The sequence below is a fragment of the Nelusetta ayraudi genome, unplaced genomic scaffold (assembly GCF_046127955.1).
Source record: "Nelusetta ayraudi isolate G7.1 ecotype Tasmania unplaced genomic scaffold, CSIRO-AGI_Nayr_v1 ptg000090l, whole genome shotgun sequence".
Classification (NCBI taxonomy): Eukaryota; Metazoa; Chordata; class Actinopteri; order Tetraodontiformes; family Monacanthidae; genus Nelusetta; species Nelusetta ayraudi.
The window spans coordinates 1,634,723-1,661,644 of record NW_027466140.1 but is presented as its reverse complement, the minus strand read 5'-3'; the positions used below and the strand labels follow the sequence as shown (position 1 = coordinate 1,661,644).

The 26,922-nt window shown below is 44.6% G+C and overlaps 4 protein-coding genes and 1 long non-coding RNA gene across 8 annotated transcripts; 3 read left to right on the top strand and 2 right to left on the bottom strand.

Moving 5' to 3' along the window:
• Positions 1 to 828: 828 nt before the first annotated feature.
• LOC142901700 (paired box protein Pax-5-like) lies at positions 829 to 2,967 on the top strand. The gene is made up of 6 exons (XM_076046317.1): positions 829 to 998; positions 1,159 to 1,324; positions 1,554 to 1,751; positions 1,839 to 1,879; positions 1,960 to 2,055; positions 2,792 to 2,967. Exons 1-6 carry the CDS (start codon positions 956 to 958, stop codon positions 2,965 to 2,967), a joined length of 720 nt encoding a protein of 239 aa, XP_075902432.1. The 5' UTR covers positions 829 to 955.
• Positions 2,968 to 4,286: 1,319 nt separating this feature from the next.
• Positions 4,287 to 7,571, top strand: LOC142901699 (signal-transducing adaptor protein 1-like). Its single transcript, XM_076046316.1, has 9 exons — positions 4,287 to 4,647; positions 4,765 to 4,836; positions 5,014 to 5,130; positions 5,350 to 5,406; positions 5,956 to 6,134; positions 6,235 to 6,366; positions 6,821 to 6,890; positions 7,077 to 7,176; positions 7,270 to 7,571. Exons 1-9 carry the CDS (start codon positions 4,546 to 4,548, stop codon positions 7,569 to 7,571), a joined length of 1,131 nt encoding a protein of 376 aa, XP_075902431.1. The 5' UTR covers positions 4,287 to 4,545.
• A 4-nt stretch (positions 7,572 to 7,575) lies between these two features.
• LOC142901777 (uncharacterized) lies at positions 7,576 to 7,874 on the top strand. The gene is made up of 2 exons (XR_012929002.1): positions 7,576 to 7,722; positions 7,766 to 7,874. It is a non-coding gene; the product is annotated as an uncharacterized LOC142901777 (long non-coding RNA).
• Positions 7,875 to 8,164: 290 nt separating this feature from the next.
• ankrd13d (ankyrin repeat domain 13 family, member D) lies at positions 8,165 to 14,571 on the bottom strand. Of its 4 annotated transcripts, none has more exons than XM_076046426.1 (17): positions 14,318 to 14,571; positions 13,790 to 13,885; positions 13,538 to 13,670; positions 13,332 to 13,456; positions 13,022 to 13,067; positions 11,927 to 12,070; positions 11,617 to 11,806; positions 11,471 to 11,537; positions 11,249 to 11,330; positions 11,082 to 11,143; positions 10,862 to 10,992; positions 10,592 to 10,749; positions 10,367 to 10,480; positions 10,112 to 10,284; positions 9,916 to 9,995; positions 8,965 to 9,198; positions 8,165 to 8,653 (listed from the first exon to the last, which is right to left on the bottom strand). In XM_076046426.1, exons 1-17 carry the CDS (start codon positions 14,345 to 14,347, stop codon positions 8,590 to 8,592), a joined length of 1,929 nt encoding a protein of 642 aa, XP_075902541.1. In that variant the 5' UTR covers positions 14,348 to 14,571; the 3' UTR covers positions 8,165 to 8,589. The 4 variants fall into 4 exon arrangements, with proteins under 4 accessions (XP_075902541.1, XP_075902540.1, XP_075902543.1 ...); XM_076046425.1 differs by having other exon boundaries at positions 13,538 to 13,673; positions 14,318 to 14,569; XM_076046428.1 differs by having other exon boundaries at positions 13,790 to 14,570.
• A 351-nt stretch (positions 14,572 to 14,922) lies between these two features.
• On the bottom strand, positions 14,923 to 26,374 carry kdm2ab (lysine (K)-specific demethylase 2Ab). The gene is made up of 23 exons (XM_076046424.1): positions 26,108 to 26,374; positions 25,625 to 25,665; positions 24,340 to 24,478; positions 24,180 to 24,258; positions 24,022 to 24,068; positions 23,470 to 23,648; positions 23,193 to 23,299; positions 22,984 to 23,077; positions 22,745 to 22,898; positions 22,519 to 22,634; positions 22,018 to 22,144; positions 21,654 to 21,925; positions 21,453 to 21,530; positions 20,774 to 21,034; positions 20,513 to 20,641; positions 20,308 to 20,394; positions 19,393 to 19,617; positions 19,226 to 19,255; positions 18,049 to 19,055; positions 17,186 to 17,349; positions 16,883 to 17,029; positions 16,503 to 16,718; positions 14,923 to 16,345 (listed from the first exon to the last, which is right to left on the bottom strand). Exons 2-23 carry the CDS (start codon positions 25,658 to 25,660, stop codon positions 16,164 to 16,166), a joined length of 3,876 nt encoding a protein of 1,291 aa, XP_075902539.1. The 5' UTR covers positions 25,661 to 25,665; positions 26,108 to 26,374; the 3' UTR covers positions 14,923 to 16,163.
• Positions 26,375 to 26,922: the final 548 nt, after the last annotated feature.

Here is a 26,922-nt window from a genome sequence, read left to right as displayed (position 1 = left end):
GGCGTTTCCGGAATGTTGGACATCCAAAATTGATTCCAGCGTTACGCCTTACCCCCTTGCCTCCACAGCCTTATGCAGATGCACAAGTTATATAGTGTGATTTTATCGTTAAGTCTGTTCATAAGAGCATAACAGCTGACTGCAAACAGCTCTTTAAACGTTTTGATAAGGACCGCAGCCATTCTGTATCTGAAATAGGATTATTTGAAGGGTGGTTATGTGGTGAGAAATGCACTACTCAGTTGAGTTCCTCTTTTAGTCCAGTGGCATTATTTACGGAAGCGCATTGCTGCCATAAATAATAATAATAAAAAAAAAAAATAGAGCTCAGTATCAGGTTATAACTTTCACGTTCTAACGTGATCGTTTCATGAAATACCGTGATAGTTTCATATCACATTATTTCATGATAAAGGTCGTACAGAGCCCAGTTTGTTTTCTCGTGTGGCAGCAATGCGCTTTTGTAATTACTTGATCTCAATTGGGTAACTTTTTTTTTTCACTCGTTCAATGCGTTTAAATACACTTTGCCATGGGTAACTATTACGAAGTTGTGTAGTCGTTCACGTTTGAGGTAAATGCACAAATTCTCTTTGAAAGTGGTTTTGTTTTATCCTCAAACAAAATAAATAGGGACATGGAAAATTGAAAAATTTAAGTTTGCAGGAAAAGCAGCAACACACATGCGGATGAATCGTCTCATTTCACTTTGTGCTAAATTTCCACGACAAAAAAAAAGCCTCTGCCTTCCAGACTACGAATCCAAACTTCAAGGTGCGCATCACTCGCAGCGCGTCCAATCAGAGGCGCGTTCAGGCAGACCTGCGCCTCTGTGTACCTTAAACAAAACAACTGTGAAGTTGGTCGGGGATCTCTCGCCGAGGGACTGCGGGACACGCACAACCTCCACTTTGCCATCCAACATCTGCAATGCCTTTTTAAAACGGTGTCAGAAATGGACGTGCGTTTCGGACAGGTGCCACTCACCTTTACGCACAGTGCGTAACAAAGTTCTGATTATAGACGTTTTGTTTTATGATAAGAGTTTTTATATTTGATTTTGGTTGCTTTGAGGATGAAAAAAAAAAAACTGTTGAGAGACGTTTTGGTTCTGATTATTATTTTATTTTTTTGGTGCATCCTGGCGGTTCTCTGCAGGGCTCAGCGGGGTGAACCAGCTCGGCGGTGTCTTCATCAATGGGCGCCCGTTGCCGTTTGCGGTGAGGCAACGCATCGTGGAGCTCTCCGCGCGGGGCGTGCGTCCCAGCGAGATCTCGCGCCGGCTGCGCGTGAGTCACGGCTGCATCAGCAAAATATTGGCCAGGTAAATGGATCCATGATGGAGCTGCAGGATGGACTGACTGAGGATGGAAGGGTGTCTGAGGGAGGATTTACATGATAGTAAAGTTGCAGATTTTTCACCAATGATGTAAATGGTGTAACATCTTTATGTAGCCTGATAGTTTGTCATTTAATTTGTATGGCTATAACTCCATAAAGTGAAATTTCAGGGTAACCTCTCTAATACAATATCGTTGATATTGTGAGGTCAGGTACAACCAGACAGGAAGCATCAGACCAGGAGTGATCGGGGGCTCGAAACCCAAAGTAGCCACACCTGCCGTTGTGCAAGCGATCCTGCATCTGAAACGCAGCAACCCCGCCATGTTCGCCTGGGAGATCCGAGACAGACTGCTGCTGGAGCAGGTGTGCCACAGGGAAAGTGTGCCCAGCATCAGCTCCATCAACAGGTACACTGGCCTCCTCCTTAACCTGTTGATACTGACATGTTGCCAAAGAGGTGGCTGTTTGACTCACTGAGTGCACTGTGCCTTCAGGATCATTAGAAAGACGGTCCAGGCGGAGTCCTCTGATGCTGGTATGTTTTCTTTTTTTTCATTCTACTCACTCTTGAGCATTGGGATTCACTAATGCTTTCCATCCATCTAATCTCATCAGCATCACCTGCTAATGTGGGAGCAGCCTTTGCATCTGGGTCCACATATGCTATCAGTGGCATTCTGGAAATCACAAAAGGCAGCAGGAAACATAGAGGTAAGACTGTACGAGACCAACGTCGCCACCAATTGATTTATCCATCTTTTAGAGACGAAAAAATACAACCTGTGGGGCGCCAAACACTTCTTGTGCTGGTCATTATGCAAATGCTTAATCCTTACAAATTGAACACGGCCAGAAAGCGAAATGAACAAGCTTTTCAATGATACCAGATTAGAAAGCTAACAATAAAGTGATGATCAAACAAGATCCAGATTTTTTTTTTAAAGGCTCATATTGTCTAATGTGAATTTGTGCTGCAGCTCCAGATGTATCTACCAGTGCTGCAGCACAAGGAATGACCCTTTCAGGAGAATGTTTTCCAGCCATATCTCCCCCTGCCTGGCCCTAATGTTGCTCCTCACTTGTACTAGTGAAGATGAAATGCACTTACGGAGCAGACACACACATCACACAAGATCCTATGTGCTTTTGGAGTCGCGCGGAAGACTTACGAGCGGAGCCGGCGGCCCGGTGTTAGCATCATCGTGCCTGAAGCAAACTCCGCAGCAGGATGTCCGCCTCACCTCCCCAGGCTCCCGTCCCCTCAGCCGCTCATTACAGGCCCGCTAACGCCTCCGCTCCTCTATCACCACAACCATTAGCATGGGATATTCTGCAAATGCATATGCACCCTTTCTTACACATTCTGCTAATAAGTGAGGATAGCAGCAGCTGGGTGGTGGTAGGAGGAGAAAGAATTTTGAACTGAGGTTTTTGTTTTGTTTTGCAGGTGGTGGTGTGTCCTGCTACCACAACCAGCCACGTCCCTGCACCGGCAGCGGGGGAAGTTTTGACTGCTGCTTCACCTCTCACCCAACCTTTACCCTGTACCACAGGCCATCAACTCATCACCCACAACTCTGGAGTGACCCAGCATCAAAATACAATCACCTCTATTCAAAATAAATTCATATTCACTGGTTACATAAAAGTTCTCTTTGGTCTGTCCTCTCATTCGAGTTATAACATGAATCTCAAGGTAGAAGCCTTAGTCTGGGTTCTAAACATTCTTCAGGTAAGCTGGAATGACCTTTTGCAATGAGTGTACACCATTTGGGTCACAGAGTGTGAACACATGCTGCTGTTTCACAGGCTAATCATAGCTTCATTAGTCCAGCATGTTCTGCCTCTCTGGTGATTTTCTCCTCAGCTGGTGGTTGAGAGGGAGCATCATTAAGGGCCGCGTGATTGAGAACAGTGGCTGTTTTCTCTTCTCGGTGAGCGTCCGGCTGGCCGAAGTCTCCTGTGTGAGGGATTAAAGGGGAGATGGGAGATGCCAGTGGGAGTAACAGGTCAAACAACACCTCAGAGAGAGGAAACTGTGGCCAGCGGTGCCAGCATCAATTTGCAGGAGGCGTGCAGACAATGGTCTCATGGGGGCAAATGTTCTATTACACGTATACCACAAACACACAAAGACACAGCAAATACCATTCTTTGTGGTGGAAAGTTTTATTTAGGTTTCTTTGCATTTCTTAAGTGCTAAAACCTTGAATGGAACTGTCTCGTCAGCTGTAACCCTGTATAAACTACCGTGTTTATAACTATGCGCGCACTAGGGGGCAGCAGCAGTTAGAAACTGGGCTAGCAGGCAACGCTCACAGCCACACCACCGAGTTCCACTTGCACAGCAGGTTGACTGTACTGGCAACCAGATAAATTGATAAAGAGAATTATTTGTTGCCTGTCAATCACCCAAAGGGTTTTGAGTGTCCCTCAAAACTGTTCAACTGTTCAAGAATTGAACAAGTCGAGTCTTTGCAGTAAAATAGCAAATGTTGTCTCACACGGATGAATCCAAAACAAACCAACTCAGAATGTTGCAAAAAGGTAATAATAATAATAATTTATCACTCACACCGCAGAGGCGCAAAAACGCTCCACGACAAAGACACGTGACTCTATAGTGTAATCCACACCAAGAGATAAAAAGTGTCCCATGTCATCATCTTACTGCACGCATCCCAAGTCACACCTGGCCTAGAAAACCTAATCATTCAGCCAGTTAAATTTCTGGCTCGTCTCCACACATGGAACTCTTATCATTTTTTTTTATAGAGATTGGTGGTTACCGGAGGCCAAGCAGGCAAAACATTTTTAAAGATAAGGTGAATTTTACTACCATCATTAGAGACAGACGCGGAACGTGCACAGGGGTGGAGTGTGTTTTTGACTTCCCAAAGGTCCAAAGTACAGAACTGAACTACATTTGGAAGTTCCCACATCAGAAATACTCAGTGTTTCCTGGTTAGCAAGTTCAGTAACAACGCATAACAACAGCATTACTTTTACAGAGATACAACATCACCATATATTCTGCAGTCTGGTCAAGAAAACATCAGTGCTTCCAGAGTTGTGAGAGATCGACAAGAGCTTCACGGCAAGTGTTTGGAACTAACCGCTGAACAAAACTGGACCAAATTGTTGGAAGAGTAGGCCACAGCTGAAAGTGGACCAGACCACAAGAAGGATCTGGAGGAGGAAATGTCTCTTCAACTCAGAGATGTGGCCAGCAGGAGGACGATGACCACAGCGCTGCCACTCTACCACAGCAGCCAACTGAAGATCAAACACAAAAATGACATGGTGAGGACACACAGTAAGAGGCTGTGAATGTGTTGATGCGTCGAGCAGATATGGATGAGCGTGAGTGTGACGGCGGTGTTCACAAAACAAATTTCAAAGGACGTCTCTGATCTGCAGATATTTAAGAAGCACCACGCAGAGCTGCGGGGGACCAAAATCTTTCTGTACCCTAATGAAACAGAGCTGACAGTAAGAAAACTCCCTCTGCTGCAAATATTGCATTGAGATGTGCAGCAGTGGGCTGAAAAAGAACATTTTTCCTTTGAAGAATCATGAGTCTCCTTTTTTTATATACAAATTGTTGACAGTAAGTCAGGCACGTGTGATCATTCCTGTTTTCCTGATTTCCTGTGTTTGTACCCTCAGTACACTGAGATGTTGGACCTCGAAGGCCTGAAATCCATGGACTTACATTGGTCTCAGCAGAAAAAGTCGCTGCCCGTCTACGTTCTCAAGCTGAGCACAGAGACAATGCAGCTGAAGGTGAACTACAGTGGAAACTGACTGACAAACTGATTGATTGATTGATTGATTGATTGATTGATTGTGAGGATGTGACATCACAAAGGGCACTTTTCTTTCATTTTCTCCAATTTGCCTATTTTGATATTATATATTCATTGTATAATCATGTCCTCAAATTCCCTATTTTGAGGACATGACTAAAAGCAATGCGTCTTGTTTCTGCCTCTTGCTTCTTAGATGGCAAGCTTTGACACAGGAGAGGAGTGGAAGAGTTTCATCCTGACTGTGGCGAAAGTAAGACTGAATACACTTTTGGTACTGTCCCTGCGAACAAGGGTTGATTTTTGGCTGAATGAGATCAGGCAAAAAGCCAAAACAAAGTAAATATCCGTAAACAGAGTCAAAATCTCCTATTTGTTTGTGACAAGGTGCTATTGCAAAAAAAAAGATTTTAAAGGCCACACAATATATCCAATTTTTAGATCTTCACTTTTCACTGCAGACTGCAGTGGAAAAGCTGCGTGGGATTAATTATTGAAAAACGAAGAGATTGGTGATTTATTGAGCTTGATGTTTACAGCGCAACACAAAAACTTTTGAGTGTCAGCTTCCTGGAAAAAGTTGCACTTTGTTTTTACAAGAATAAACATAATGAAGGCCGCCAAGACGTTTTGGAGAGAAGAGCAAACTCCTGACTGGGCAACTATCAGTGTCCCTTTTGTGAAATCACAAAGGGCAGATTTCCTGAACCATGCATTCACTGGCCATGGAGCTACCTAACACCGGACGTGGTGATGAAAACAGGGCAAAGCTCGATGAGGCTGATCTTTGCTCCACTCGCAGAAACAGATTCCCAGCAATATGAAGCGGCTCCCTGGCCAAATATTGCAGCTGCAGGACGTTCTGGTGAAGGAAAAGTCTCGATGTTTCATCTCTCTGAACCCTCCGCTCCCGCCACGGCCACCCGACTTCATCAGACCCTCCTCCACTCTGTCTCTTGCAGAGGACTCTGATCTCCCTTCGTAAGTTTGGCTGCATTTTCTAACCCTGGTAAATGTTTCCAGATGTTCCAGGAAAAGATCACAGTACCGCGGACGCTCTTCCCCTCTCTGAAACCTGCAGGTGCTTCCTCGATGTGTCTCGACAAGAGGCTGAGGATCTTTTGGAATCTAATCCAGAGTATGGAAGCATCATTATACGCCCATCCTCTCTTGTTAACAGCTATGCCGTGACCATCAGACAGAAAACGTCCAGGTTTGATCACAAACTTTTAAGCTTTTAATTGTTAGCTATTACTTTAGCTTCCTGCTAAAACTGATGCATTGTTCCACATGTTTGGAAGTGAAAAAAAAAACTGGAGGAGTTATCACTTAAGGGGTTTCAGTGAATTTTGTGACATCAGAAGGGGCTCATTTCCATAAGTGATTTGTTTAACTGCAGTTTTCCTTTAAAAAAAACAAAAAAACAAAACAACTGTTGAACCAATGAATTTGCATTATAGAAAGTCAGGGATTTCAAAAATAATAATAACAAATCATTCAAAAGTTCTGCACGAACAAAGAGACGAATATGCCCATGTGGGAAAATAAATATTCTGCTGAGTATGTAGAGTAGTTTTCCTTCACTTAAAAGTTTATTTTAATATGAGTAACAATAGATTGTGTCCGTCTGTTTGAAGAATAAAGGATTTTTTGTGTGTGTGTTTCAGCGGAGCCACATGCAAGAATTTTAGAGTGACCAAAACATCATTTGGGTTCGTCATTGAGCTTGAGACATCAGTAAGTTCAACTGTGTATTTTTAGGAATGTGTGGTATTTACCCCGTGACCCTGAGTGCAGGATGAAGCAGGTATAGAAAATGGATGGATGGATGGATGGTGTTGTATTTAGGTCGAGGTTGTGGATATCAGCTCTTGCTCCTCTACCAACTGAATGGATAACTCTCCACTTGTGTCGCCCCTGCAGGTGACAGTCCCCTCCTTGAATTCTGTACTTGAATACTTCATAGAAGTGACAGAGTGCCGTCTCAGCCCCTTCATGTCCTCTTTCTACAACACGCGCATCGGTGAGACAAACGCAGCCGTCAATGAAACATTTCAGGCGCCCACACGAGAAGACAATCACTAACACTGCTAATGCCAATGCATGTGCTCAACAGGAGTGGAAACCAATCTCACCACACACATCGCCTTTCAGCCTGAAACTTCCCAGACGCAGTGGGAGCATGGGACAAAGTCAACCTTCTCAAGTAGTCTGTCTTCTGAAAGTAGCAGTGGGATCAGCAGTAGTGGAGACATGTATGAGAATGGAAGCTCGCCACAAGCGAGCTTAATCGGAAAGCCCTTAGATTCGGGTTTCTCTGAATTGAATGTGGAGCTGCAGGAGGCTCTGAAATCACGGAGGGATAACACTGAAAACACTGAATACACAGAATGGGACAACGACGAGTTCGAGTCTTAAACTGCTACAGCAGAATGGAGATCGGAACGCAGATTTAAACTGGATCCGTCCGATAAGCAGACCCGCCTGTTTTATTTGATAATGAGTTCATCTTTCATTGTGCAAAGGTTGCCTCTCAATAGATGCTGATCTGAACAGTGTCTCTTATTTGGTTTTCAAAGGTCATCAAAGTGTTTTAAAAAAAAAAGAAGAAGCAATAAACACTGTGACCCAAATAGTATTCACCCTTTCAGTCCCACAGAAATAGGATTTCTTTAGAGGAACATCATTTAATTTTTCTACTTCGAAATATTTAAAAATAAATAAATAAAAATGTAGAATTCATTGACTTGCAGGCAAGCAACCAGAATTTTACCGGTTGACACCAGAATTGTAACAGCACTGTTGATTGAGGATTACACAGCTAAGCTCTATTTTAAAGAATTATTATTGCAGCCTAACATGTGACACTGCGAACTTTCATATTTTTTTCCTTTTAATTTCTCAACAGTAATACTGAAGAAGCAAACTATTGCGGCATTGACCACATTTTTGTATGACAACTTTGTAGAATACAAGTCGTTCCTTTGTTTGAACTTGTTCACAAAACAAAATTTAGATTGAACATTTTCTTTATTTTCACACATAGGAGTATGCCAACATAAATGTTTCAAACGTTATAATCACATCTTAATTCCATAGTTATTCCATCAAGACTGTGTTCTTTACGTCTCGCCATTATTATGGACCGTGTTATAGGTTTTAAGTGTCTTCAAAGACATTAAAACAGTGAAAAATGCTCAATAAAAAAGACTCTCTTTTGTCTCCTTTACTGGAGCACCTGTTGTAAACATCTTTGAATTCATCTCACTGCCACCTGCTGTCTTTGAAATGCTTGCCCTTCATGTGAGGAACAACAGTAGAATATCTGTAATAATCTAACAGCTAAGGGTTTAAAAAAAGAGCAAATTAAATAAAGCTGAATAAATTAAGAGCGCTTCTCTTTGATGAAGACCACACCATTGTTGCTGTTGGGACGTTATTTCTCAGTGAGTGACAGCCGCAGAATCCTTTCCAGCTCGTCTTCTTCCTCCCTCTGTTGCCTACAGGAAACGCACAGAAAATGCACAACAACTGCAATTTTAAATGTAGGTTCTCCAGAAACAGTCTGAAATCACTGTCCTATTTTCTCAGATTTATTTAGTGATTAGTGACAATTACGAAATGTTTCGTTTTTTTGGTCATCAAGACGGGTTGTGGCGGACAACATCAGGTCCAAGACGTACTTCTTCATTTCCAGATAGAGGACAGAAACACAAACTCTATGGCTTCTGTCCCGCGTCCCCCAGAAATCTCATTGGTCATCTGAGCATTTAGGACGGGACTAACCTCAGCAGAGGCTGATCGCTCTCACCTGTCCATCTCTTCCTGCTCCTGACACGACAGCTCCATGGCCATTCGCAGCTGCTCGTCAAAACTCGACGCTGCGCTCAAGTGGCCCGAGAGCCGCCGGTCTGTCACCGCGCTGTAGGACAGGGGGGAGGTGGCGGCGGGCTCCAAGGGCGACACGGAGGATAGCTGGCTGGGGTCAGCCGTGTCCTCTCCCTCTTTGCTGGCTAGCGAGATAGAAAGAGACTCCTGGATTGCCCTTAAAAAAAATAAAATAAAGCGGGAACAAAAGCGCAGAAAGATGAATTACACGAGTTAAACCAATCTATGTCTTAATGGGAACATTTCACTGCTGAGCTTAATTAATGGATGACTGGGATTCGTCGATCCCGCGAGAGCGCACGGAGAGAGGGCTAATCACTGAGCTCTATTTAGGCAGCTTTAATTAAATTACATCGCAAGCCACAGGTGCACACCCGGATGAGAGAGAATTACGACGGAGCCGGAGTGGAACTACTTGAAGGTGCTTCTCTGTTAAAACTCACAGCCCTTTTTTGCCTGACAAAACCTGGCTGCTTCCATGACTCAACGCTTCTTCCACAAGGTTCATCCTGCGCAGGGATTTCCACAGCAGTTCCGAATCTTACATAATGAATTATTATAACATTATTTTTATTTACTGATTTCTTCCAGTAAATAATGCACTCTGTTAACTAGTCACATCTGCACTTCGCATGACTGCGCTTTCATGGGTTTGTTCTTCTATCTATTTTTTTCATGAGTGAAAGGATCCAACCTGGACTATTATCTACATAACAATCACTCTTTTGTTTTTTGTTTCATATTTACTAAAATGAAAATAATTCTCTCTTCTTCTTCTCTTTAATGTTTGCTTGTAAGAAACAATTGTTCTAAAATACTACATTTCTAGACTAAAATTCTTTGTAAATGGAGAAGTCAGGTAATAGCGGCTCACCTCTCAAGCTGAGAATCTTCTTCGTACATTGGACTCTGGGGCATCGGGCGGCTGTTGGTCAGGGCTTCCCAGATGGTCACCTGAAAGATTCCAGATGTCCACGTTTTACCCGGTTGATTAACCAGGCAACGACGCAGTAAAAACAAAGAGAGGAGTTCCACGGCAGGCAGACCAGCTTGGCTCCAGGAGATCTGACCTGGTCGCTCTCTGTGCCGGCATCCAGCAGGCTCTGCTGTATGGCGAACTGCAGCAGGTTGTCGTCCTCGTCCCTCATTGGCTCGCTGCGGCCCGGGCCCAGGGTGGCGTAGTCCGCCGGCGGCTCGAACACGGAGGGATCCACCTCGCAGTGGAAGGGTGGCGGGGAATGACCTGAGGTTTGACAGTATTACAGCGTTTTGCGATCCTCGTAGTCGGAAAAGCGAAAGACAAAACGAAAGTCCACAGCAGCTACCGGCTTCTCCGGTGTCCTCTGGCTGGTGAACCGTCACCGAGCTGACAGGCTCGTCGCAGCCGCACAGGTTACTGAAGGTCACTCTGGCGTTGAGCACGTGAAAGAGTGGAATCTCTGCATTGCATAACAAGGAGGGAAGAGATTTGTGCGTGGGACAAAGTGAACAGACACGTCAGTTTTTGGAGTCCGGCTAACAAACGCGTCCGTGCAACGTCTCGGACCCACCGATCTTGACGGGGAAGCCAGGCGGCAGGCGAAGAGTGATGAAGTCGCGAAGCTTGGCAAAGTGTGCGTTTGAAATAGCCATGAGGTCTATGATGGGCGTCACCTGCTCCGCCAGGGACAGAGGGTGGCTCTCGCTTAACCACAGAGTCGCTTTAAACCTGGAGAGGAATCAGATGGGACCGACTGAGAGGAGGAGAAGCAGCTGCATCAAAGTAGCTGAATTTAGAGCGAGCGACATTAATCCTGCGTGCTCCCACGGCAGCGTCTCACTTCTGGACTTTACTGGCAAGCTCGACGGGACGGCCGATGTCGCGATCGTTCAGGTTGAACTCCGGGTTGAAGTATTCCTCCGCCGTGATGGCCGTGGGGTTGTGAGGACTGGCGCACTGAGACACGTTACTCTGACAAAGGCAAGAAAAAGAATGCTGAGCAGAATGAATGATAAACCGTGGCAGACGGCTGTTGGAGAAAGAAAAAGGCTGAATCTTACCCCGTTGTAAGCCGTATGTTGTTCAGCAATCCCCAGAAAAGACTGCAGAGGAGTCTTACAGCCTGAGAGCAGATTGAAATTAGATTCAGAAAAAGTTCAGTGTTGTGCAAATTGAGATTATTTTTCCTTACAACTACACGACAAAGACTTTGTGTGTATGTGTTTACCTTTGCTCCTTGACTTGTCCTGGTCTGACAGATGTTCTGTCCTTGTCCGAGTGACCAACTCCACGTTGGTGGCACTGTACACCTGAACAGGACAGTACATCCAGGGCTATATAGCATACTTTCAGCAATATTTTTCAATCAACTCAAAATGACCGTAATGCTTTAGGATTCTGCATTATTTAGACACTGTAAAACCCTCGAAAACTTATAGAGCTCACTGACCTTGGCTTCGTACCCACTGACCACCTCACTCTTCTCAGAACGCCAGCCCCATATGCCCGATTTATTCCTGAACAAGGAGTTCGAATCGAGACTTTTTTTTTCAGCTGGAATGAAAATGCTAAGAAAATTAAAAGGAGGTTTGTTACCGTTCAAAGGCAATGTTGCGCGTGTTCAGCTGCGTGGAGACGATGGGGGAGGTGAGCCTCTGCGCCGTGTTCTCTTGCGAAGGCTGCATGGCCGCCAGGAGGGAGGGCGCGTCGCGGGGAGACAACACGAGCGGCTCCGTGTACACCACCTGCTTCTCGTGGTCCACCTCCATCACCACGGCCCCATCATCTGGGAAGACGGGGGGGGGGGGGGGGGGGGGGGGGGGGGGTCACCGGCCACAAAAAACATGAAGAGCGCGTGCGACGAAGGGGTCGGGCGTAAGCGACAAAGTTTCTGAAGCAAACGCACCTCCGCCTTTGAAGATGTAACTGCGCCTGCCTTTCAGCCAGGTCATGTGTTCGAAACCCAGAAGGGTGGTGTCCACTCTCAGGCAAGAGCCACTCTTCCAGACCCGGTAGACGTCACTGGGACACACCTTTGACACCAAGGGCACTAAGGAAGAATGATTTTTGTTTTACATGAAGTATTTGTCATTAGGGGTGGGGGGAAAAAAATCAATTCTTAGATGAATCGCAATCATGACATTGCCAAATAAGAATCGATTCACAAATTTTTTTTTGTTTGTTTTTAATAAGGCCGGAAATTCATGTGCGACCGCATTTCAGCGTCGTACTGGACCGTTTAAGGTGACGCACACATGACACACAAGCACGCAGATCCAGACCAACTCATGAGACGAGACACCGACACACACACGGCATTGAAGATGACTGGAAAAACGAATTTGACCAGTTCCTTTGGGATTTAAAGGCAGCATGTGGCATGCATTCATTTTGGGTTTACTCCAAACCAGACAACCATCCCCCCCACACCAGAACAAAGCTGCCGATACAGTCGCAAAGGGAAGGCCAATTACAAAGTCTATTGGGACTCTGTTGTTCCGCGGTATGTTACATGCTTTGGATATACAGATATATATGAATCGTGATAAATCGCGATTCTCGATTAATCGCGATTATTTGCATCGTAGCCCTCTGAATCGGACTCAAATTGAATCGTCAGGTACCTAGCGACTCCCACCCCCATTTGTCATACAGAAAGCAAAAGAGACTGCTAAAATATAGAAAAAAATACTGTTGTTTTTTTTACTGCAAATGCTGGCTGGTGTCAAGTGATTTTTACAAATTACGTAATTAACTGTACAAGGCAAAGCATTCGCAATCACATAATCCTGTACAGTCAATCCAATCCACATGGTTTCAGCAGTCTAGCAGTGTATTGCATTGGGTTGTGTGTTACATGAATCAGTGTTGTGTCTGCCAACCTCCTGAAATAAACAATCACATGTTTCTGCTGAGCGACAGCTGCTCAGGGGGGGAGCTGTCCAACTAGTGCGGTGCTGAAACTGACCTCTGTGATGGAGCAGTCAGGAAATGGACTCACCCCAGCTGGTGAATTCCCACTTCATCTCCACATAGAAATCTCTGGCCTGGAAAACGCCAAGGAAGCCTTTTTTGAACCAAACTGAACCAAACTTGAAAGTCATTGAACACGGTTTATGGTCACATATTTTCCATCTGAGCAACCTTACTAAATCAGACGTCATACTTGTCAACAGTGACACAGCAGAACAAACAAAACATGCTTTTTAAACAAATAATTTCTAAATACTAAAGTGTGACTTGGGCAACGGAAAAATGTGTGAGCTGCTTTGGAGATTTTGCTCTCGCCACCGGCTGTGAACAAGTTCTACCTGTCTCAGTTTGCTGAGCAGCTCTGGGATGCCCGCAAGCCTCTCTGTAGCGCGCTTGAAGTCTCTGTACTGCAGCACCAGCTGAACAAGCTCAGGGTCCCCGGTGCTCACAGCCTCCTGCAACACTGGACACACAAAATTGACTCTTTCAGCGGGCGCGTCCACTTCATACATGTGGAACTACAGAACCAAGACACACAACTCACTGGTCCAGCCCTGGGCGTTGCAGTATGTGGGGTCTGAGGAGTGCCTGAGCAGAACCCTGGTAGATTCCATGTGGCCCAGACACACAGCCAGCTCCAGTGGGGTGCGCCCCCTCGGATCCAGGCGCTCCACATCCTGCTGCGTAGCCAAAAACACGGGAGCAGCATCAGCGCAATGCAGTGCGACGCTATCAAACGCATGTAAATGAAACAACACCCGCCAGCTACAAAATAAAATAAACATCTCTCTTTTACCTCCGTCTTCTGTAGCTCTCGGTCGAGCTCCAGATACTGATTGTTCCAAACGAGAAAATGCAGGGGAAATGCCTCCTGGGCCATGGTTGTCGTCCACTTGACGGTAGAACAATGTTAAAGCAATGTTTGCAGGGTGACTACGGCAGCCAACAGATTGCACTGACACCCCAACGGACTATAGCATCGAGCTTGTTAGCAAGCTAGCCGAGTTTATAGAAAAAACAGCGTAAAATCCGAGTGTTCAAAGTGTGTCAATGGAAAAAAATTCAGTCAGCAAGTTAGTTCTGTTCGTAGTTGACCATAGGTGGACAGACAAGTGTCGTGCGTGCCTTTTTAAATTAGTGGGCTGAGTTAGCTACGTGGGCTAACTCAGCCCACTAATTTGATGTAGTTAACGTTAACTAGACGCTAGTCGAGCTAGCTGGCTAATAACAACAACGCTTCCCGTTCGTCTTTGCACCCGTTTCTCATCGTATACGATTCAAGACAGCTAATTTAACCAGCAACCCCCAAATTACGCTCATTTACCACATGGTAGCTGCGTTGAAGAAATTGCATAAATTGCTTTGACCGCCGCTGTTAACCGTTAGCGCCAAAAAGCTACCCCACTGCCGTTCGTTGGGTCGCAACGGGGCTGTCAAAATAAAACGAGATGCGGCCTCTATATTAGTTTCGTGTCCATGTCAATCAGGTTGGGAACAATCGAGTCGGTGTTCGACATTTTCCCTACCCCATACCGCATCAGCACTAATGATCACTACGATCCCAATTAGTTGTAGCCCTGTCCAAACGCAATTTTGTAACTGTCAAGTAACAGCTGTAGCAGCGTTTATTTATTGATATGGGCGTCACAGTTTCCAGGTTATGGAGAGGAACTGGGTGGGGCTGACGGTCAACACGGACTCACAACACGAGTAGCATCGTGAGCAAAGTCAGGCACCACTTCAGTGGGGTCCATAATGTGAACGGTTAAGTTTTAAAAGGCCTCCCTACTGACGACGACAACAACACACAGTTTATTATTTTTTATTTTTTTCTTGAAAAATAACACAAATAAAATAAAGTGAAAAAGGCTTCTGAAAATAATTACAATGCTACAGGATCCCCGTCTTGAAACTCGAAAAGAGAACACGTTTACACAAAAGTATATATTTATATTCATTTCAATGGTTACGTCCAGAAGAGCAGTCATGGAGACTTGATAGAGAACCATGTCGGAAAAACAGAGGTAAGCAAAAAAAAAAAAAAAAAAAAAGAAAACGGGCCCAAACATAAGCATACATCTCTGAACTGAAATCCAAAAAGTCATGAAATCCGGTCAAAAGCAGATACTTTTTTTCTTCTTTCAATCAATGAAACGCAAAGTTTATCAAAGAGGATGCGGGTAGAGGTTCCATCTAGAATATTAAGAAGTTTGCTCTAAATCTTATCTTTGTACAAATACGAAACAAAAGGAGTTTGGAAATAATAGCACCTGAAGTCTAACTGTCGTCTGAAGTTGCACCATTCAGCCATGACCTCATGGCTTCCCCCAAACATTTAATGCAACCCGCCCTTTGACAAGGTGAGGTCTTGTTGTTCTGATTGCCTTCTCACACTGTCTCTTCTTATACACCTCATATCCAGGTATGCTTATTAAGGACTCCCCCGGAGTACAGTAGCACCCCAGTCATCGCACTAAGTGTGCAACTGGTCCACACAGGCTGTCCCAGTGGATCACAAAAGAAGAAAAACAATTAAAGCATGAATGTTGTGCATAAATTAGATGTTAGAAACCACTGAACATGTAGCTTCTTAAATAAATGTATGCTTAAAAAAAGAAATTCTATTTGGAGCACCCAGATGTAAATTGTAGTTAAACTAACCCAGATATTAATTAAGACTTTGTCAGCAAGAGAAATGTAACTTTTAGGATGAAACTCAGGAAGGGAGTCTTGAATGGCATCTAACCCAAGAAAAGCTGAACACTGGGTAATTCAAAGGATGTGTAGGACACAACCAATAGATCAGACATGTTTGCCTCCTCCAAGCAATAAAAGGGGGCGGGGGGGAGCAAACAATATCTTGCCTTTGCCACAAACTGTTCTTAAAAGAACATAGAAAAAACTCCTGAGATTCTTTTTTTTGGGTACACTGGGGGAGGGGAGGGGGGGGATGTATTTAATATTGAAAAGAAATAATGTTCCAGCTGCGATTAACCCTTCCACCAATACCAGTTATGTGAGTAAGCTCTCCCAGTTTAGACCACACCCTTCTTCTTATGTGTAACAGGTGCATGTAAACGTGTCTCTCGCTCCCCCAGAATCACATGTGGATCGACGCTCTCGCCACTGCACTGTCACCGTCACACTTTGCAGTCAGATGAGGCAGGTGCTTATGATATCCGCTGGATGAGTTTTTCATCTGACAAACAATAGAGTGTGTTAATGGACAGCTCAGAGATAAAGGCCTCACAGGCCTTCCGGGAAACACCTTTGCAGCCTCGCAGGTCGAGTAGCGAGATGCACGACAGGCGGCGGAGATACTTTAGACACGTGTCTGTTAGTTTACTGCAGCCTGCAGAGAGACAGGGGGACAAACAAAGAATGTACAGTGCTTTGAGTGCCTAGAAAAGCGCTGTATAAATCCAATCCATCATTAAAACACAAGGTAAATACACACACATATACACAATTGCATAAGTGGGCTTGACTTCCCTCAGTGAGCTGCTTACCTCCGAGGTTGAGTTCAGACAGCGTGTTTCGAGTGGACGAGCCCACTGCAGTCAGCAGGTTAATGGAGTGGTCACTGAGGCTGTTACAGTGGGACAGGTCCAGTTTTGTTAAATGTGGCATGTGGCGGATCACCAGGCGCAGGGTGGAGTCGCTGATGTCCAGACCGGCCAGCCGTAAACACTGCATCGTCCGCAACTGACTGCGATTGTCACAGCCTGGCATCCAACGGAGAGTGATTTTGTAAGTTTTATGACAGGAAATGGGACAAGACAATGGACAGGAAGTAGGCAAGCAAAGTACAGAAGCACAGTAATGTGTATGGTGGAAGGGGACAATGTTACTTTGCTGGATAACTACGTGAGGTACTAGGTTTTCTCACCTGGGGGTGTCACCAGATCCCTGATCTGAGAGTCCTTCACCCCATCTGCATACCGCAGGTCTAGGGAGCGCAGGAGAGGGCAGTCAGATGAGCAGAGAGCCGAGATAGACGACCAGGAGCAACCTGCCACCATCAATTCTTTCAGCCCTGCAAGAAAAACCAAAAGATCTCATCGTTTACCATCAGCATTAGAGTCCAAATATTAGTGGTGCAAACATGCATCTATTCCAAATTTGAAAACTTGACTCTAAATGTCATTCCATCCAATAAAACTGACACTTTTTCTGTTCCAATATGACATACCAGGCAGCCGACCAACAAGCCAATTCAGCTGCTTCTTGGAGATGTTGGTCCAGGACAGGTCGAGCGTAACTGGCTGTCTCTTTATGATGCCAGTGAGGGCCTGAGGAGTCACGGTGCGTTTGATGCTCAGGTCGATCCGCGCCCAAAGTCGCTTGTCTAAGCACCTACGAACAAACATATGAACATGTTAACCCATTTTATTCTATCCATATACAAACATATTTATTTATTTACCTATCTATCAATTAATTATCCCCGGGCTACATGACATAACATGGTGCTTGGGGAGAGGGTGGGGAGGCTCTGTGACAAAGAGCCCAGTTAACTCTAAAACAGGTGGCTAACTTCTAAAGCACTGTGTAATAATTATGCAGTACACCAGAGGCTGGAAGACCTGCTCCAGTTGATGAGGACAGCTCAGTGGTCTACACCACCTGCCTGACTGACTGACCACAGCACAACACCCAGACTACATCCTCCGTCAGCCAACACAAAGTTGATTCCACGCTTTACATTAATCAAAAAGCATTCTATTGACAAAAGCGTTGCCGTCTCTAGATGTAGTTTGCTTTCCCAAAGAGTATTTCCAACCAGACCATTAGAAGATAAGCCAGAAAGAGGCTTTAACTCTTTGGCAAATTAATATATAAACTTATCTAAACTGAAAAAAACGATCTAGATAATGAACAAAAAAATGAATATGTCGAGCTCGGTTAATACAGCTGCTGTCAACTGTCAGTGAAAACAAAAACACTTTCAGAAGCAAAAACCTGATGACATCATTTGACTTCCTGACAAAGTTATGAAGGTGGTGTGGTTGGAGATGTGCTGGGGAGAACAGTGGTATATCTGAAGGCTCTCACCATTTGTACCATTTTTTGCAGACGGCCATGCACACGCAAAGGTCTGCTCGACTCAAGTAGCGGAAGACAGACACCCACACCTCCCTCTCGCAGCCAGGACCGCTCCCTCCGTTCTCCCTCTCGGCCTCGCTGCCTCCCTCCTGAAGCGCCGACAGGGGCACCCGAAGGTGCGGAAGCTCGGACGACGAGGAGCAGGAGGCGCCGTTGCTCAGTTTGCCCGGCCGGCTCGTCTTTGTTCGTTTGGAGGACTCGGTCCTGTCGGGGCGGGAGCTTCGGCCGACGGCATGTTCGCTGCGAGTCTGTGGTGGCGCGTGCCTGCTGGAGTTTTGGCCGGGGCAGGGCCCGCGGGTTCTGATGGGGGGTCTGGCAAGGGCTCTGCTCTGATTGTGTATCGTTGAAGCGGCAGTTTGGGAAGCAACGGCCTCCAACTTCGGGACGATGGCCGAGGAGTCCTGCTTGGCCCTGGAGGGCTTCAGGAGCGTGACTTTGAAACATGAGCCGTCTTTTGCTCCCGTTTTACCGTCCTGCTGCGTCTCTTCGTCATCGTCGCCCTCCGCGTCGTTTTGGTTCCCCGACTCGCTCTCGTCCTCGTCTTCTTCTTTGGCTGCCAGGACGCCAAGCCTGACCTGTGGCTGGTTCTCTTTGTCCAATCCCCGCACGCCGTTGTGTCCCCGCTCTTCCTCCTCGTCGTCGCTGCTGCTGCTGGTGCTGGTGGTGCTGCTGTCATCGCTCTCGTCCTCCTTCAACTCCCCATGGCTTAAGATTCCTCTCCCCGCTCCTCCTCCTCGCAACCTCACCCCTCTGCCCCGCCCCCGGCGAGCCTCCCCCTTTGGCTCGAGTACCAAGCTGTGGGGGGACTGCCGGTGCTGCAGTGACCCTCCGATGGAGCCGTGGCCAGGGGAGCCCTGGCTTCTGCCCTGAGAAAGTCGACTTGTTTGAGCGTGGAGCCGGGACATCATCTTGGATCCCATCAGCCTGGGAGAACGATCAAGACGGGACTGCTTTTGCTGCAAAAGAGAGGTCGAGAAAAAAGATGAGGCTTTATCAGGTAAAGATACATTTACCAGTTATTTATTGATGATTTTCATACGGTGACTCTCCGTACTAGCCTTTAAGCAATAAAATGTGATATTATTTTTTATCTCCATGATTAATGACCATTTTATGAACAGCTTACCGCTAAGAGTTTGGAGCGCTCCAGTTTTATCTGAAATAAAACAGAAAGTTCAGAAATCAGAGAAAAATGAAAAAAAACATTTTCCCCCTTCAAATGAACTTGAAAGAAGAAGATTTACAAACACGAAAGAGAATTCAGAAAATGTCATAATCTGCATCTTCACCTACCCTTTTTTTTAGTCTAAGCTCCAGAGCACTTGCTCTTTTACGGTTCTGTTGGTGTTGCAGTAGCAGTTTCTGAGACGGTGGGGGTGCTGTGGGTCGAGACGGGGGTCTCCTACTTTTGCCTCGTCTGCTCGCTTCTTCCACGCCGATGCCTTCCCGATTGGCAAGTTTTGATGGTGGCAAGAAAGACGAACTGTCCGACTCTTCGCTCTCCTCATCACTGGAAGACTGTTGTGGTTACGACAGAAACATTAATTAATATCAGAAACTGCTCTTTTTTATTTTGGGGTCACTGTACATATTCAGATGGGACTTAGGCAGCATGAGCCCACTTTCAAAATAAAAGCAATTTACTTGGAAGGTCAATACAAACATTTTGCATTAACTTTTGGCTGCATGTGTATTGCTCAAGCGCCTGTAACTACTGGTAAGTTTTACACCTTGAAGCTACAAAGTTTCAAAGTCATTTTTCTAATTCACTAAAAGTCAGCTGAGGCAGCACACCTACCTCGATATAAATTTGGTAAGCTACCCAACACCCTCTTGCACACTTCACTTCATTATCGCAACACTTCAAACACCTTCTGTTTCCCAGAAAGCTCACTAGTACATGTATGCTTGCGATAGAGCAGCGGCGCCAAAAAGACCAAAGAGTAAAACAGAGAAAGAAAGAGGCAAGGAGCACTGGACAGGTTCCACTGTGTCAACAACATTCTTCCTGTTGTAATTCGATGAAGATTGATTGATTGATTGACTGACTGACTGACTGTTGTACTTTATTTATCCCCGAGGGAAATTCAAATGTGGCCAGCTGCTCAAAACAGAACCCGTCAAGATTAAGAACAATGTAGCGTGATGAGTGGGGAGTGGATTGCACCACAAAAGATGACTTCTCTGAACTAAGATGCATTTGAGTACCGATGATGCCGAGTCTTTTCCTTGGTAACATTTGGGACATTCCCAGCAGCTCGGCAAATCCTTGTTGATCTTGCCTTCACCGGGATCCTGAAAAGAGAAGCCACAAAAGGTTCGGTGTTTCGTTCTTACAATGATTTACGTACGAGTGACATAGATTCAGTGGGCGAGTAGTAAACAACTTTTGTAAGACATTTGAAGCTGGTACCTTGATGCACTGACGATGAACAATCTGTGAGCAGACAGTACACTCCATCAGCGAATAGGTGCTTGGGTTCGATTCATCATGCTCCCCTTCTCTACATATGGCGCACCTTGCTGTGTTCGGCAGGGCAGGCTGGAGGAACGAATGAATATAAAGAGTTCCATAGTCCATGAAAATACATTCAGCCGAAGCCTTTTGAGCAACTTTGTGCTGTCAAAACAGATAAACAAAGACCGAGCAAAAATAACACGATGGATGCCTCACCGCTAAACACTGTCTCAAGATGCAGCCCTTCTTCATGCGCCCTGGCCCACCAAACTTCCTCATGTCCTGACAGAAGTGGCAGTTGCCACACTCCTTCCTGCAGCACGCCGAGCAGCGTTTGCACCTCACCCGTCGGCGTCTCAGGGCGTTGATGGAGCATCGTTTGGTGCGCTTCTTGGCGAGAGACTTGTGGATTGTGGGGGCCAGGCGGGGACGATAAAGGACTTGGGGAGGCGCAGCTGGGGGGTGGTACCAAGATGGCTGGAAAGGCAACAAGAGCACAAAAAGCAATGCTAGTTGAATCAAAACACATTTTTGTCAGAGCGTGCAAACTAGCAAAAAGCAAAACAGATTGAAAGCTTAAATTTTACATTTTAAAGTGTCAGAAAAGGCAAAAGTCTTTGCACATCTATTTCCTCGTCAGATGCGTCGGAGGGTGACAATTAAGTCCAAAATAAACAAAAAAGAGTTCCCACACACATGGCCAACTTGCAGGATTTATTGCGACGTTTCAGTACCAGACCTTATTTAAACAAAATCAAAAAAGGTCTAGTTCAGAAATGGCCATGTGTGTGGGAACTCTTCTTTGTACATTTTAAAGTGTCAAACAGTAAAATTCAAACAATGAGCACAGTGTGGAATCATTAATATTCTCAAGTATTTTCTGAATTCTACTCACCCTTTCAGGCCACTTGACTATGGGCTCTCCAGTGTAGGCCAATTTAGGATTATCACTGTAATGCTGCTTAAGAACAGCCTGGATAGGGCATAAAACAGACAAAAAATTAAATAAATATTGAGCATTTTAGTAATTAAAGGCCACTGGAAGTTTATTCAAAAATAAAGTGGATATAAAAAATGTTATTTAAAGAGCACCAACCTTCACGTCGTTAAGCAGGGCTGTGGGATTCCTGATGCCTGCAGGGACGCACTTTTTGTTGGCCGGCAGCTCCTCCAGCTTCCCCACAAGGTTCCACAGTCCCTCCAACTCAAAAGTAGTCAGCACATGTTTAAGAGTGCCGAGCCGAGTTGCATCAGGCTCTTTGTATTCCTCCTTGAATTCCACATTCTCCGCTTCAGAGTCAGAGTCATCTTCGTTGGTACTGTTGTTGCCATTCTGATGGTAGGCTTCGAGGTCAGTTTGGCTCAGACCTGAGAGGAGAGTTTGTGTTAGCAAGTCGATGAGACGGCAAGGAAATGTTTAGAGCAAAAAAATATGTTTTATTGTGTTCACCCATCCTCACCTATTCCTAAAGAGTACTTTTGGAACTCTGTGGTCAGGTGGGAGATGTTGGTCATGCAGTAGAGGTATCTCTCCAGGACGTACCAGCACATCTCGTAGTAGAAGGGGTAGCGGAACTTTGCTGGTACCTAAAGGAGGAGAGGGCACTGGGAGTGATGCAGCTTCTATTTTACACACGCAAAAAAGACACACACTGACCGCACAACTTCGATCAGTATCAAATAAGATACCACACAGAGTTCTAATACACATGACGGCAATTGTTCCAAAGGTATGTGTTAATTGCAAGTAGATTAATTAGGATTAAAAATGTTAATGGTGAGAGCAAATACTCACACTAAATACTAAATTAAGTACTTTTACTTTATTAATCTTACCACCGCTTTTCTTTGGTGCGTCAGTGAGTCATTGTTAACTCTTGGAAACACTTCACTGTTACGAAAGTTTGTGTAAAGGGTGCAAGTACAGCATCATAAAAGCATGAAGACGAGCTTGGACGTACCCGTGTGCGATCCTCAATACTGTAGATGTTGAGCTGCATGGGAATGTTAAAGCTGTGAAGGAAGTTGCCACCGAACACCAAGGTGTCCTCCGGGGTGTATACAGCGTGAATCCACCCTGCAGTGCACAAGACACAATATTGTCAAGGCTTCCCGTCACAAGGACATTGTGCGGGTCTTATGCGTGTCTCTGTGCATGTGTGAAAGCAACAATGTACCGCAACCAACCTGATGGGATGATGAAGGTGTTGCCCTGCTTGAGCTCTATTCGCTGGCAGTCATGACACTTGTCCCCCAAGAAGATGTCTCCCTGCTTTCCTGATAAAACCCAGTTCTCGTACATGTCCAGGTTCTGGGGTGTTGGTGGAATCAGCCAGAAAACCTGCAGCGCAAATAAAGGTGTGAATAAATGAATGCAGGTGCATTGACGACTGACAGAAATCTTTGATCCTTACACACAAACTGACCTTTCCTCCTCGGAGAATGTGATACCAGACTGAGGTTCCCCCAAAGTCGATGTGGAAGTCTGTGAAGCAGCCCTGAACACTCATAAGACAGTACCTGAATACAGGAGGGATGACAAAACATATGGGTTATAATTGCATAACTTAACTCAAATGATAATATTGTAGCTGGAACAGAAATATATCTGGTAATATATTGCTGCTTTACTCACTTTTGTACTTTGGGATAATGCATGTCAATAATAGCATTAGTGGAGTCCCTCTGTCTCTCCTTGAGATGCCGGGGCCACATATTGTCCACCCAGTCAATGAGATCCACCTTCATAGTTTAGAGAGAAAAAAATACATGCTTGTATTTCAAGACAGTATGTGTGGACCAATTTTAAAGTTGCCAGCATCTTTACTTTGAAGGCTAAATGCTACTCTGAAAATACTGAGGGCAACTTAAAAACATTCCTGTTAAAATCCTGAAGTTGTGTGAACTCTCACCGAAGTGGGCCGTTTGACGAGGTTCTCCAGCCGTGTGTGGCTGAACTCCAGGCTGATGACATTGTAGAGTTTTTCTCTTTCGGACGGAGGTGTTTCATAGTAGCGCCGCCACTGGGCCATTGACATCTCAATTCCCTTCTGTGTGTTCACATCCATGACGTCTACAATGCGTCGACTGCCTACAAGAGCATTGACAGGAGGTTCAGCAAGTGATTTTTTTTTTTAGGCATCGAAACCAAAAATTGATTTCCTCAATACAACAGCTCGACTGCAACAAGATTTTGTGGCCGAACGAAGAGAAAGCATAAAATAAAAATTACATGTGAATAGTAAAAATTGTGGGAAAGAGGTGACTATAAGACATAAAGTACTCAGAATACTAGAAGTGTTGAATTTCTGACATAATGTAATTTTTTCATTCTGTTCTATTGCAATTCAAAAACCCAACATTTCTGAAACACAAGTAAACAAGAAGCCATGGTGTCCAGGGTTGCACCCTGTACTTGCCTTAATATAGCAGTATTAGAAAATGAATGGATGGATGGAACTTACCAACAAACAAATTGACATCACTCACACTGAAATCTGGGTCTGGCATTCTGCAAAACAGAGAGAGATTCTTTAAGGTTTTGTCTTGTAACAAGTACAAAACGTTCCTAAAATCTAAAAATAGAATATCTACAATTAAATTGTAAACAAATACAACTTACTGTATACCAAGGCCGTCACCTCTCTCAAAGATAATGGGGTCCCTGAGTCCTTCTCTCTGTATGTATTCAAATGTGAAATCTAAAAAGATTTCACCAAGAAAAAAAATGCATGAAAAACAAATTTCAGCATCTCTTTTAATCAGCTGTGAGAAGCACTCACCTTTACCCTCCATGTGCTTGATCAGGTCAGAGTTAAACCTGGCACACTGCAACTTTTCATTGAGGTCAAACGTTCGCTTTCCTTCAATTTCGTCATCTGAGATTCCATCGTCCTGGTAGCGACGCCGCGTACCAGTACGCTACACAACAAACAGTAAATGGTAAGTGGACTGCAGTTTGCTTAAAACAACTTAAAATGTTGTATGAAATGTGTTTTTCTTTGTTCTTAAAAAAAAAACAACAAAACAACTCAGGTTTGACATAATACCCCCAGGATTTAACCCTTAGTGACTAAAGAAAAAAAAAAAAAAAATCTCACATTCCCTATATTTATTTTCCATTTTCTAATATTCAGTCATAACATTCTTCTTACCCAAGACGTGGGATAAAATAACAATGAATCGGCCAAGTATAAACATTTAGCTAGCTACCAAATCAGTTCATGTGGGAACCAAACAATAAGACACAACAAAAGCCGGGGTTAATCTTCCACACAGTGAACCCCCTCTGCCCGCCTCCCCCCTTACTCTTGCTCATTCATCGTATGCAGAGCTGCTTGACTAGACAGATGGATCAAGCACAACAACCACCACCACGCCACTCTCTCAGACCACCCCACCCCCATCACCTCACTATAAATGTGGCGTTAGATAAACTATGACAATAAACATCATCATAAACCTGGGATTTTTTTTTTTTTTTTGAGACGAGCAGTAATAAAGAAAAAAAAACTTGAACACATAAAGTTATTAACATCTATGGGGCAATAGTATGGGGGCAAACCATTACGGATGATGTTACTGCTGGAAATAAATAAATGCGATTGTATGAATTTCCATTCAGGAAAAGGGGCAAACATGCAATTCACATAACACATAATTATCAAAACTATAGTTATCGATATTATTCTGCTGCAACCCAAAATGCGAAAAAAGAGAGTTCGTCGGTTTGCGGTCGAGAGCAACTTTGAGGTGAAACAAGGACACGGCACAGAACATAAAACCACTGTTGTCGGGTTAGCCGGTGAACTTGACTTCCTCGTGAACCTCAAGACATCAGACAAGTTTATTACCCCTAATTAACGTAGCACACAAAGCAAAGGGGGTCCAATGCCATGACCATGTTTTGCTTACAGAAACTTGAACAATGCAATGATTAAAATACACACACGCACACCGTTTAAAAACGTGAGCAAAAAGACTGCGGGCCGGGGGGGTGAACGAAAATGAAACATGAAGACGTAAACAAGCGTCAAAAGAAGAGCCAGCTTGCTCCAAGTTACTCACCAAGCGTTTGCTGTACCGTGTATGCGGATCGTCCATAGTATCTGGAGGGACACAAGAGTTCCGACAGCAATATTAAGTTACCCCGGTTAGACACCGACTACCAGCGTAGCATTTAAAATTCGTTTGAACGAGGTATATCTTTATGCCTCGAGCCAAACGAGCGTTGAGACGAACGTTAAGCTTTGCGTCTGAAGTGTTGCTTTAGCCACCGAGCTAAGAGGAGCGACACAAAACATTTAGATCCAACTAACGTCACGCCACCGTGAAAGGGCAAAAAAACGGGGCTGGGATAACGGCAGATTATAAAGAATAGCACTAACACCGTCCGTCTGTTTTCTCGCGCGGCTATATTGTGTGGCTTTGTCAAGCTTCCTCACTTGACAATCCCTTTCATAAGTGGTCGGCTAGCGCCAAAGCTAGCTAGCTAGCTATCTGACGTTAGCAGCCCGTACGGCTCTAGTAGTTCAGATTCTTTATCGTTACCTGCGCGTTATGGGCTCCCTGGTAAAAAGTCTCCTCCCGATTAAAGCGTCCGAGGATTCTTCGTGAAGTTTCCTCCCATGTTATGCTATAACATTTGTGTAAATTGCTGTGTTTATTATTGTGCGATAAAGTTAAGACGATTCGACGCTTAGGGCCGCCATTTTCAGCTGGTCAAAAAACACACACATACACGCAAACGACGGGAAGAACGCAGAGGAGCCACCCCCTCAGTTAAGACATTCGGTGTTCCAGAATATTACAATCGAGCGGCTCTCATTGGATAAAGGGTGTGCTTTTTAAACTGCATTAGAATATGCTAATACGGAAGCGTACTGGGTTTGTTTTTCCGGTTTGACGGTGGAGCGTCGTCTCCGTCTTTTAAAATGTCAAGTGTAATAACTCATGACTGTATTCTGGTAACAGGTAGTTTTTTATTGGAACAAAATTGTATATTTTTTGCATTTGTTATTAAAATATGAAAAAATAATTTTTATTTAAACATTTTTTTTAATGTATACCGACTAGTTACTTTTTCTTGTGACAAAAAGTCTAATTTGGCTAGCTAAATCTAAGTAAGACGTGCAATTGTGCTTTTTTTGTGTGTGAAAGATTGCTGTATAATTACATTTCAGATATGTCAAAATATCTAAAAACTGCATATTTGACCACACTAGAACAAATGAGGTCGTGTGGGTCTCCGTTAAGTCTGTGTCTTTTTTTTCTCCTTTCTTTTCTTAATGCAATTTTACGCTTCATGGTCAGTGTTAACGCATTACAAACATGTTGAACACTCAATTACACATTAACACTAAAAC